Consider the following 13,235-nt stretch of genomic DNA (forward strand, 5'->3'; position numbering starts at 1 on the left):
TCTGCTATCTTCTCCAGAGACTCCCAACTGAGTGGGATCTACTTCATCCACTCACTTCCTAGGCCACACCACACTACCACCACCACCACCGTCATCACTCAAAATCACACAGTCATAAACTAAAGCATACCATTTTCTAACCACAACCTCTTTTTTAAATCAAATACATCTTTGTTAACACCTCTAAGTCTTAGAGTCATAGTCGTCCCTATTTCCTACCAGTGACCTAGCTGTACTTTGTTCTAAGTTTCTTTGGGCTTTACGATTTATCACGCCAGTCATTCTAGTTTCCTAATCCCCTTTCCCATTGCCCTTTAACTAATCACCCTGACAAAATCCTACCTGAATCAGCCCAACAAGTTCTACTTTTTTTCATGCCTATATTTGACTTTCGGAACTATGGTAGAGAAAATTTGCACAACCAAGGATGCATCACAGTACTCAGTGCACAGTACTGACCGGAGTAAGTTGGTTAGGTTGGTTCTATAACTAAGCTATTATGAATAGTGCTGTAATAAACATTAATGTATAAGAATGTCTGTGATATGGTGACTTGGAATCTTTTGGGAAATTACCCATCAATGTTTTAGCTGGGTCATACCTATTTTTACTTCTACAGTAACCTCCACATTGACTTCTGTAGTATTTTACTAGTTTACATTTCCACTATCAGTATATAAGGGTTTTCTTTTATCCACATGCTGGCCAGAATTTATTGTTTTTCAAATGGCTATCATTCTGACTTGGATCAGATTGAATCACAGCATAGTTTTTATTTGCACTTTTTGATGGCTAGTGAAGTTGAACATTGTTTCATGATTATTGACTGCTTGCATTTCATCTTTCTACTTTTTGGGTTTGATAGTGTATACATGCATATATGTAATGAAGGTGAACATGTGTTTTTCCACCCACAATTGTATGTGTGTGCCTGTGTCAAGCGGAGGACAGCCTTGGGTGCCAATCCTCAGTCTCCATCCACTTTGTTTTTAGAACATACTTCTCACGGGCCTAGAATTTACCAAGTAGGTTAGGTTATCTGTGCAGGGAGCCTCAGGGATCTGCCAATCTGCCTTTCCAGCATTCGAATTAATATTAATTAATATTAATTAATATTAATTAATATGAAGTATGCACTTTCATATCTGGCTGGCTATTTTTATGTAGGTTCTGAAGATATTCTATATATTAATTAACCCTCTGACAGAAAAAAAGCTATCAAGTGTTTTCTTCTATCTCTTCACTCATTTAACTATTTCCTTTGCTATACAATTTCCTTTCATTTCCTGAGATCCTATTTATCCACTGTTCACAGCATTTCCTAAGTCATACTACAGAGCCATATTAACTAGAATAACTAACATGATTCCTGACTAAAAAACCAGAAACATAAATTAATGAGATTAGAATAAAAAATCTAGGCATAAACCCACACAACTACAGCTACCTGGTGTTTAACAAAGATGCCAGACATTCATATTGGGGCGGGGAGAAAGCAGTTTTTTTCAACAAATTGTGATTGGAAAACTGGGTATCCACTGTAGAAGAATGAAACTAGACCCAGGCCTCTCACCTTGCATAAATCTTTTTTCCCTTCTTTATTGGATAGTTTATATATTTGTGTTTCAAATGTTATCCCCTTTCCTGGTTCCCTCCTCTCCCATTCCCCCTACCCCTGCTTCTATGAGGATGCCCCCACTCCCACCCATTCATTCCCACCTCAACAGCCTGCTATTCCTTTACACTGGGGGAAAGGAACCTTCACAGGACCAAGGACCTCTCCTCCTATTGATGCCAGACAAACCTTGCATAAATCTTATCTCCAAGACCTGCAACAGTGAAATTGTTAGAGGAAAAGAGCAGGAGAAACATTTCCAAACATGAGCAAGGATACAATATTAGGCCTCCTTGCAACAGATCCTCAATTTTAGCCCCTTTGGCATGGAACTTACTCTCCAACCCAAACTGTCATCAAACTCTGAGCAATACTCCTGCCTGAGCATCCCAAGTCCTAAGATTATAAGTATGAGCTGCCACCCTGGATTTCTTAGTTTTCGGTCCTCTTTCTATTAAAATTAAATTTTAACATTTGTATTTTTATTTACAAGAGACTTTCCTTTTTTAAAATATTCTATTGATTCTTTGAAAGTTTCAAACAATATATTTTGATCATATTTGCCCTCTCTCCCAACTTTTCTCATATTCACCCCCACCTCCTCAGCTACCCAGTTTTGTGTTCTTTCTTTTTGTTAATCCATCATATACAGTTTGTGCTACTCAGCTAGTCTTGGATGTGAGACCTGCCATGAAATGGAGTTGATCACCCAAGGTTTACAACTGTTAAAAAAAACTGATAGGCCCTTTCTCAGCAGCTATCAAATGCAAATAGCTCCTCAGCTAGGGGTGGGTCTTCATATGCATCTTCTCTTTTCCACTCTGAAATTTTTGTCTGTATTGAGCTAACACATGTCTTCAGAATTGCTGTGCGTTCATATGTGCAATAGCCCTGTTGTGCCCAGAAAACTGGTTCTTTGAAGTCCTTCAGTACTTCAGACTCTTAAAATTGGTATGCCTACACTTCCTTGAATATTCATGGGCCTTGAGGAGAGGAATATGACTTATTCTTTGCATGTTAGTCACTTGTGGGTCTCTGTATTGATTGTTTGCTATCTACTGTCAAAAACATCACATGGAAACCTACTGTAGAAGCCTCATCTATTTGTCTGTCTGTCTGTCTGTCTGTCTCTCTCTCTCTCTCTCTCTCTCTCTCTCTCTCTCTCTCTATCTATCAAGATAGGAAGAATTTAAATAAAGTTACCCTATAGGAGCAGATACAATACCCCAACTAAATTATCACAGGCTAACATATAAAACAAAAAAATCTCAGTGCAAGGAATGGGTTATCTCTTTTCGAACTGTTGTCTCCTGCAGGACATTACAGACTATTACCATTACTTTTTTTGTTGTTTACCCTCCAAAACTTGGTGGCTAGAATTTATTGCTGAAGACACCACATACTTGAGTCATAAAACATGGAGAAATTAAGCAGGTACTGTTCTGAAAGCTTCATCCGTCCTGGATAATTTCCATAGTGCTGGAAAGTACTGTATAAACTACCGGAGGAGAAAAATAACCATCAATATCAGCTAACTGTGAACTCTGGGAGCTACAATAAGGATTGGGCTGGCAGGATGTCCCCCTGGTGTAATAGTGGCACCAGTACTGTGGCTATAACCAATCCCTCTGGTTTGGATCAAAGGCTTACTTCCTGAGATGGGAGTCATAGTGGGAGTCATTAAGGAGGCCAAGAATTGGGGTCCAGAACCTATGGTTAGATAAGTCATAATCCATTGGAAATAGCCTATTACTATTATTGTGCTAAATGGTTCAGCATTAAAGTGACTTCTGATGATTATTACTATGCACATAGACCAATGCATCTCTCCACTCTCAGCAGAGCAGAGCCTTCTTGGTCTTCGTTTCCTTCTTAACATTCTTATTCTGTGTACGTGAACTATTTGCTTGTTTCTTTGTAAGTCCTGCCATGTCTTTGCTTTCTCCAAGTTAATTTCTCTCTTATAGGCACTTAGATGCATAAATATGCCTCCTTTAAAAAGAATTTAGGAGCCAAGTTGTTGATAAATGAAAATTAATTTATTACAGTTTAGCTGAGCCATAGGAAGATGTTTAGTTTCTTTCAGTCTTTTCTATCCAAGTTTTATAATGTTATAGAAAAGATGAAGCAGAAGTCAGGAAATATACGTAGATTAAGGTATCAGAACTGTGTGAAATATTGCTCTAGGTCGCAAGCTCCTTCTCTGATTGGGATCAGCAGTTAAGCTTTTCCCTAGTCCCAGCATGGGATTCCTGGGGAAATGATAATTCTTGGCAATTCCTTATTCAGTCCTCTGATAGCTGAAGGGGGAGGCCCAAGTGTCTGGTTAATAGCTCCTCTCCTGCCTGGGCCATTACATTACTTTCTGTATTTCCATGAATACCTGGTAAACTTTTCACTTCCTGTGGAATTTTAGCACTGAAGGGTGCTGAAAAGCTGTGAGGGGGTGGGGGCAATTTGTTGCTTGGTGAACTTCACTGTAGAATTATAAAACGGAGTGCCAGTTTTTTTTTTTTATTGTGGGATCTCAGCTGTCACTACTGTAGGTGTTTTCTTGCCTGGGAAGGAATCCTGCACCCTCTGCTTTTGGTGAGGGGGTGTATATGCAGGGGGCGGCGAGGAGGGGCAAGCTCATAAGCACAGCTGTCAGCATTCTAGGAGCCAAGCAGGGAAGAAGACTGAGTCTTTCCAGACTTGTCAAAATTCTGCCGAAGTAAACCTCACATCTCCTGCCAGGCTGAGGAAAGGGCAGGCTGTTTGAGTGTATCCGGGGCTCTAGCTATTCTCCATGCAAACTTTCAGCTTTGTGTCACTAAATCAGCTTGTGTTGGCTTCCTAATCCAGCTTGCTCTGCTCTGTTGTTGGTTACGGCGCATCTGCCCTTGTCTAGCTTCCAAACATTTGTTGATAATCTCCTAGTTGTTGGCATCCATTTGTTTCTTTCTCTTTGTCTTTGTGGGTCTAGGTCATTTTTATTCTTTTTTCTTTCCAGTGGGATTGTAGGAAAGCAGAGATGAAATACATATTTAAGCCACTATATTTAACTGTCCTTAGTCTGCAGGCCTCTGAAATGTTGTGTCCCATCTTCACGTTATTGAAAGTGTTTTTTCAAGGTCACCAGAAGAAGACCTTGTTGCTAAATATAAAAGATGCTCCGTTGTTTCATCTTTCCCTTTAATCTTAATGGTATCTCAGTAGCATGTGTCCCTACTGACCACTTTTACTTGCAGTCTCGCTGTTTTGTCTCATAAAAATTCCCATTACCGTCTGCTTTACTTTGATTTCCTTTTCCTCTTTTCTCTCTCTCTCTTTCTCTCTACTTTTCCTCTCTCACCTTCCTTCCCCATCCTCTCTCCTTCTCTCCTCCCCCCTTCTCTCTCTGCCATTAAACAGGTCTTCCATGATCTATTTCCTCAACAATGTTGTTCTTCCTGATTCAGTATTAGGAACGTCTCCTCTCTCCCCACACAATTTTCCCAACAAATCAATTAGCTTTTAAGGCTTCGAGTACCATTTAATTACAATCAACTGCTATGTTGATGATTCCCAAATCTCTCTGTAAACCTTTCATGGGCTCAAGTGCATGGAATAGATGGGTATCTCTGTGATACCACTTGAGAATCACCTACCCAACATAAATACTTTTTCTCTGGTCTCTCACAGAATCTGAAATTCATCACCATCCTTATTCATTGTATTGTATTAAATACCATCACTTCAGATAAAATGAAATTTTGGCTGGGGAAGAGATGACCCTTCAATACTTTCTCGTTATGCATTATTATAATTATTATTGTTGAAAGGTTGCAGTGGGATGCTAATGGAGAAACACAGACCACGGGAGCATTCCAGCACCCAGTATTGTCACTTTTAACACAGCCTTAATCTTCCAGTCACCACTAGCATTTAGGATTATAGGATTGTAAGACACACACACACACACAGACTTCACAAATGGAAGATGATGATGTATACTCTCTTAATAGCTGACATTCAAAATAATATATCACAGGATTTCTCTCATATCATTGAAAAACTTTATTTTTGCTGACTTATGAAATTTCACACACAAACACATACACACACACGTACACTCATGCACACACACACACACACACACACACACACACACACACACACACACACACACACACATTTCAGTCTCCAATGTTAGAGGATTAGGTCACATATGGTATACTAAGTGCATTTATACTTATAACTACATGAATCTCACTCATTTGCTTTGCAAGAATTTTATGAAGGGGGTCAATGAAATCATTTGGCAGTTAGTGTAATCATGAAAACTAGAGTTCAGCTCCCACCACCCACAAGAGCTAAATGCCCTACTCATGCTGGAACTCCAACTCTGAGGTATATGGAGACAGAAGGATTTCTGGGATATGTAATGGGATCTGATGCCCTCTTCTGGTGTGTCTGAAGATAGCGACAGTGTACTCACATACATACGATAAATAAATCTTTAAAAAAAAATCATCAAAACAATGGTACCCTGAGGTGGTCAGTGGATAAAAGTCTGGCTTTAAAACATTTAAAAAAGAAAAGGTTTTGACTGAACTAGAACATCCCTTATGGTCCAGGCTGGCCTCAAATTTGTGGGAATCCTGCTGCCTGAGTTCTGGAATTACAGTTATGCAACCCATCTGGCTTGTTTTCGTGTTGCTGCTGTTGTTATTTAATTTTTATATTTATTTGTTTATCTATCTATTTATTTATTATTCATTTATTTGTGTCTCTCTGTGGGTATGTGTGTGGACTTGCATGTGTGAGGTCAGAAAACAGCTTATGCAAGCCGATTGTGTCCTTTTACCACGTGGGGTCTGGTAACAAGCACTTTTATCCACTGACCACCTCAAGGTACCATTGTTTTCATGATTTTTTAAAAAAGATTTATTTATTGTATGTATGTGCGTACACTGTCACTATCTTCAGACACACCAGAAGAGGGCATCAGATCCCATTACAGATGGTTGTGAGCCACCATGTGGTTGCTGGGAATTGAACTCAGGACCTCTGGAAGAGCAGTCAGTGCTCTTAACCGCTGAGCCATCTCTCCAGCTCTACTTCTTGATTTTTTAATGAATTTTTTCAAGTTGTGTGTGTGTGTGTGTGTGTGTGTGTGTGTGTCTGTCTGTCTGTCTGTCTGTCTGTCTGTCTGTGTGTCTGTGTGTCTGTGTGTACAGTAAATTATAGATTCAACTCGGGAATTTGTGACTGCTTAATAAGTCCTCTACTCCGTTTTTCAGTTTTGTTTACACTCTTGTGCCAGCCACAGACAGTGGGAGTCCGGCAGGAGACAAGGTACTAGGATGTCACCAGTAGCAGCCAGAGTTCTTTTCAGAGACCTGCCTGCACTCAAGCGAAGCCAGGGTTCTTGGCTGCAAGCAGAATTTCAGATTGAGTCAGTATGGTGCAGAATTGGAGTTTATTAGGAAGAACGTGTGACACAGATTTGAACTTGGGGTGTTAATAGAAAGAAAAGTGCTCAGGGAACGGATGCGACACGTCCGAGAGTATGAGCATGGGCTTCTCACAGGACATCCCCCCTTGAATTCCTTAGCGGTCAATCAATTGAAAATTTTAAAGGGTTTTGAACTTACACAGTTCAAGGTGTTTTAAAGGGAACACCCTTCCTCTGTCTCTTTTCTTCATTTTGATAAGGAAAGGAATGGGATGGCTGTAGGAACCTTGAGTAAGATTTCACCCTGATCAGGTAAAACCAGGGTCCAAAGGTTACACAAGGGTGTTAAGATGTGCCTTTCCTGTAAATGTGGGGATTATTGTGAGATTCCTTAACAGTTGAAGGCTTACAGAAGACAGTCCCTAATTTCCCTGTCCTACTATCCTGCCTCATTACCTCACTTACTGCTTATTCTTAAGTGACTTAAAAATCTGCTGCTAAGGCATTCAAGGGGGATTCTCACTTGAGAAGCTCACACTTCTTCCGCTACAGCTTTAGAACTATTGTTAAAACAGAAATTTATGCTCATTATTCCTCTACTTAAATTGCTCCAGTGTCTCCTGTTCTTATTCTTAGGTTAAAGGCTCGAGTTAAAAACATAGCATGTAATATTTCACATGGTTCTGCCTCTTTCTCCACCCTTTAAGCCTTTGTTAACTGATTGTCATGTAGGTCATGGCTTAAGATAGCTTCCAGCCGGGCACAGTGGTGCATGCCTTTAATCTTGGTACTGGAGAGGCGGGGGTAGGTGGATCTCTGAGTTTGACGCCAGTCTGGCCTACAGAGTTCCAGGACAGCTCAGACTTCACAGAGAAGCCCTGTCTTAAGGCAAGGAACAAACAAACACCAAACCAAACCCAACCAAAACCAAAACCCAAACTAAAACAGAAACTTGTTGTGGGGAGAGTTGTCTTTGGTCCCATGATCCTGTGTTTCCCATACCCTCCTTGCATTCCCCATTTAATGTCTCTGTTCGTTCCCCATGACCTCTGAGCTCATTGAACGCGTGGATCACAGCGAACCTGTTTCCTTGAATATCCGTAGAACGGAGCACAGTGTAGGGCACCTCAGTTTTGCTTAATAACTTTTGGGTAGGTGAATGGATGGATAGGTAGATGAATAAAAGAATATTGGGAAGGCCAGGAAAAAATTATGACCAATTTTTCTGACTTAATATTAAGATTATTATTCATCAGATACTAGAAAAATAGCTCTTCACTGTGAAACCTTAAGATTGTCTTGTGCTGGGCGTCCAGTTGTATCCCTTTAATCTTAGCACTACGGTGGTACTAGAAAAGGATCACAAGTTCAAGGCCATCCTTAGGTACATAGGAAGGTGAAGGCCAACCTAAAGTACAGCAGATTCTGTTAAAGCAAAAACAACAAGATAAAACAATACCAAAAATAAAATCCAAAATAGTTGTATGGGGTTAACCCCTCATTTATTTTTGCTGTCATGTAATCTATTCTAGAAACATCTATGGTTTCAGAAATAGGCACAAGCTATTGGTTGTAGATATGCAGCATAGTATATGTATTTGCCCAATTGCTCATTGCCTTACAAATGGCTCAGTATAAAAGTTGCTGTTCTGATTTTACTCTACCCCATGCTTCCTCTCTCCACTCGAACCTCCGTAGTGTTTGCAAGATAGTGTTTCCTTCCATCTTGCTATCTGTATGCACAAGGAACTTCATTAATTCTGATTCAGAAGGTCTGATACTGGACTAAAATCTGAATATTTTTGTAAAAGTTTCCCCACATAAGTCTAATTAATCATTGGATCATAAGAATTGCTGATGTACATAAAATGTATACTTAAAATTAGGAATAACGTACACGGTTATGGAAACAGAATTTAAGATCAGACAAACGTGGCTTCAATTAAAATTTGACTTTTACTATTGTGTGTGATCTTGGCAGCCTCCTTAGCTTTTAAATGTGCATGCTTCCTCGCTTACAAAATAGAAATAACTTCCACTATATAACATTGTGGTAGAAGAAAATTAGATAATTTATGCAGATTCTTCATGTTCTTGCACAGAACCTTATATATACTAAGCATTCCATGGACTTTAGTATTATATTGTTTTTGTAAGTCACTCAGTTACTTGTTCAACACATATTTATTCACTATGTGTTCAACATTGTTTTAGGAACCATAGAAGAAGATATAGGAGGTAAAATAGGAACCTTATTGCTGTGTCTCTTAAAGTTAGTTGGACAGCCTAAGACTGTAACCCAGTTAGCAGACTGTTTGCCTAGCATACACAGAGCCTTAGGTTGAATCCCCAGCACCTCCTAAATGGGACATGGTGGCACATCTCCCTGACCCTCAGGAGACACAAGGAGGGGAAACAGGATTTCAAGGTAATCCTTGGCTGGGTAGCATGTTCAAGGCTAGCCTGGGATATGCAAAACCCTATCTGAGATAAATACATAAATAGGAAAGAGACACTCAGGTGGGAACATAATTATCACAGTGTTCTGCAATTAGAGAATAATGCAATGAAATATGAATATTTTAAAAGATCAAATAATGAATAGTATTAATGGGAGACACTAACCCAACATGTTGGTTTGTTAGTTAGCACGGAAAAAGGAGACAGAAAGCAATCTTAAGCTGCTCTTCCCAAGCCAGCAGAGGTCTACTTTGATGCTGCCTGCCAGATGGAAAATGATGCAGAGGGGAAAAAATCCTGTATTTACTTCTCAAAATTAAGACAGGATGGGGGAGTGTGTTTGAGGGGCGAACATATGTGTGTAAATATGGTATAACTCTTAATTGGTTCCTTACGATTAAAATGGAAACCGTTTCCGTTGGAAAGGCAGAGATCTGGTATTTTCACTTACAAGTGATTTATTTTTACCTCGTTAAACCAGAAATCAAACACTAGATGAAGGTTGCAAGCTTATTTTGATGTATATTGATGTCTTTTTTTTTTCTTTTCAGGGTCGCTATGGCAACTGCATCTTCGCAAGTTCTGATTCCAGACATCAATTTTAATGATGCCTTTGAAAACTTTGCTTTAGATTTTTCTAGAGAAAAGAAACTATTGGAGGGGCTAGACTATTTAACAGGTGTGGAAGAGCTGTGCTTTCCTCCCCCCATTGTATTTATTTATTTTCCTTCTGTACCCATTTGTCTAGAGTAAACTGAAAAGGAAAATATTTGCGATAATGAAAAAAAATAACACTTTTCCAGTACGTGTAGTTTTTCAGACAAGATCAAGTGTGCTCGAGGTGGTACGGTTGTAGACCACATGTACCTTTAGAAACAATATGTTTTAGTTCATGTGACATAAAAGTGGACATCTGTCTCTGGGTCATTGGCAGGGATCTTGATCAGTGTTGCATATAGTTCAGGCTTCAATAGTAGCAAAAAAAGAAGTGCTTTATCAAAAAAAATCAAATTTATTTCTTATAATGCACCACATGAGTCCCCTGAGCTGTTCGGACTCAGGATTAGTTTTCCAGACACATTTTTCACATAAAAAAAATAGCTGTCAGAGGTGACAGCCTACAATTGTTAAACTGACGGAAATAAAGACTAATCAATATCCATGAAGGAAAAACAAGATAGTAAAGGATGACGCCAGCTTGTTTAGAATGCTGGCCACTTTTGGGATTATCGTATGGTCATCTCTGCAGCAGAGTCTGTACACAATCACTCTGTTGTTTATAGCTATATTCTTATTATATCAACGCACCTATTACTTATTATCTGCTTCACTCCAGACACTGTAAATTAATTTTGTATCATTATTCCCCATAGCTTGAATCTATAAGGTAACTGCATACCCATTTTACAGTGGGAAATTCTTATCAATTTGCATTTTAAATAGTGTCAAATGCTTAGGAGAAATCATTTTGAAGTAAAAATAGGTTGAAGTCCATGAAATGAGAAAACAGTATTTTGCTTTGCTATCTCTATATGTGCCTTTAAAGGCATTCTAGAAAACTGGAGAAATCATTACAATAACTTAGTCTTACATATTTGTCACGGATGTACTTAGGGGGAGCTGAGGTCTCAACACATTGCTTCAGTCTGCATGGTTGTTGTCCTTTAAGAGAATTTCTATAGAGCTAGGGATGGTACTGTGCTTTTCTAGCATGGGCTTAATCCCCATGACTGGGAAAAAAAAAACCACAAGAAACAAAACCTCCTCCTACTTCTGAGACAGGTGTTTCCTTACCACTGTCTTCCTTCTCCTTTCAGCTCCAAACCCACCATCTATCCGAGAAGAACTCTGTACTGCTTCCCATGACACCATTACGGTCCACTGGATCTCAGACGACGAGTTCAGCATCAGCTCCTATGAGCTTCAGTACACCATATTCACTGGCCAGGCTAACTTCATCAGTAAGTCATGGTGTAGTTGGGGCCTGTGGCCAGAGATAAGGAAATGTAAGGAAGCAGTAAGCTGCTCAAGACTGGCCGGTGCGCCACGAGGCAAGTGTTTGTAAGACATGTGAGGTTGTTTAGTATAGACTTTCATAGACAGTGTAAGCTCCCCAGGGTGTTGTAAAACATTACTGATGGCTGATAAGCAAGTTGTGTATTTCCTTGCTGGGTAGTCGCTGGGATCATCCCTAATGGTTTATGTAACCCGTAGCCTTCCTTCAATCCATATCACTCCATTGACCCAAAGTGCTGCTTAATATTTGTTCCTGGGTAGCTAAGTCACCACCATTCCACGTGAGTGAACTCTATCTCCCTCCCCCTGCCCCCTCTCCTAGTCTCCTTCCACTTCATTATCATGATAAGAGAAAATTCCCTTCAAAGGCCATTGCTTCTTTTATTCCACCTATTTGTGTCTATGAACATGTAGGTCAGTCTTCTGCCCTGTCATTCTTCTCTTTGCTACTTCTTCATTTCCACAAATAGATCCAGTAAATAAAAAAGCAGTGGTGGAACCAAGTACAGTGGCTCATGTTGATAATCCCAACATGCGGGACGTTCAGGCAATAGAATTATAATTTCAACAACAACAACAACAACAACAACCCCCAAACAAACAAACAAACAAACAAAAAGCAGTATCAGTGGGCCACAAGGGTAAATACATATGTTTAAAAGGCTGTATCAGCCCACATGTGAGGATGGTTTCACCTCCTAGTGAACCGGAGCCAAGACCAGGCGCAGTAGGAACTTAACTGATTGGCTGCAGTCAGTAGGAATTGAGCAGAAAGGTTCCCCTCACTTCATTGGGGTGGGAGCAATGGGATCCAAGGAGAATCAAAGCAGAATTCAAGCAGTTGCATTGGCAAAGCTGCAAAATAATATTTTCTTTTACTTTGTACTTTGCATTTCTGTCTCTCTTCACAGAACAGCATGAATAGACTTTATTCAAATAAACCGTCTTCCAGGCTTTCTTTTCCTAGCTAGTAACAATTCTTGGGCAAACTTCTGGTTTTTTTTGTTTTTTGTTTTTTGTTTTTTTTTTTTGTCAGTACTGGGGTGGAGAGATGAAGGAGCAAAATATTTAAAAGCACTTGCCTCCTGCAGCTCCAGTCTAAGCCGCTTAGTTCATGCACCCCTTGTCCCTGGGCATTTCTTCAGATTATGAAGTCACAAGCTCTAATAGGTTTCTTCTTATAGTATACACTGTAATTTCTGGAAGCCAGTATCAAAGACAGGAACTGTCCTTTAACTTCCTGATAGGGGAAGAATAATTATTTCCCAGAAGTTGAGAACAGGTTCAAGATGTGACAAACCTAAAAATTACCACCTGTTTTCAAAGCTCCAGAGTCCTTTGTAATTGAAGGCCTAAAGGAGTTGCTACTAATGACAAGGTTATAAGCATCTTAGAGTTGGACTGTCCCTTAGAAGGTATCTGGTCTAATCTTCTCCTCTACCCACAAGTAACTATCTCTGCTTGAATGCTGCTAGTGAGGAAATGTTCATTTTCATGAAAGCAGTCCATTTGCTTGCTGGACAGCTATGAATGGTCTCCAGTTCTCTTTGTAAATAACAGGGACAAAAGTAAACTATGTGTGCATTCCACTTTGCCATTCTCACGTCTGTTATCTTATTTAGTCTTCACAAGCTCTTAGCCTTCCGAGATTGAATTGATTCAAGTTTCACACAAGAAGAAACTGGTGCTGCAGTTAATTGAGTTTCCCAAGGACACAGAACTCAG

General features: G+C 39.7%; 1 protein-coding gene across 1 annotated transcript in view; it reads left to right on the plus strand.

Annotated features, from left to right (window-relative positions):
• Mid2 (midline 2) overlaps positions 1-13,235 on the plus strand; it is a 97,837-nt gene that overhangs the window by 73,757 nt on the left and 10,845 nt on the right. Inside the window, 2 exon segments of the mRNA XM_032889799.1 lie at positions 10,046-10,173; positions 11,312-11,455. Of these exon segments, the coding sequence (XP_032745690.1) occupies positions 10,046-10,173; positions 11,312-11,455 (272 nt within the window).

The sequence above is a fragment of the Rattus rattus genome, chromosome X (genome assembly GCF_011064425.1).
Source record: "Rattus rattus isolate New Zealand chromosome X, Rrattus_CSIRO_v1, whole genome shotgun sequence".
Taxonomy (NCBI): Eukaryota; Metazoa; Chordata; class Mammalia; order Rodentia; family Muridae; genus Rattus; species Rattus rattus.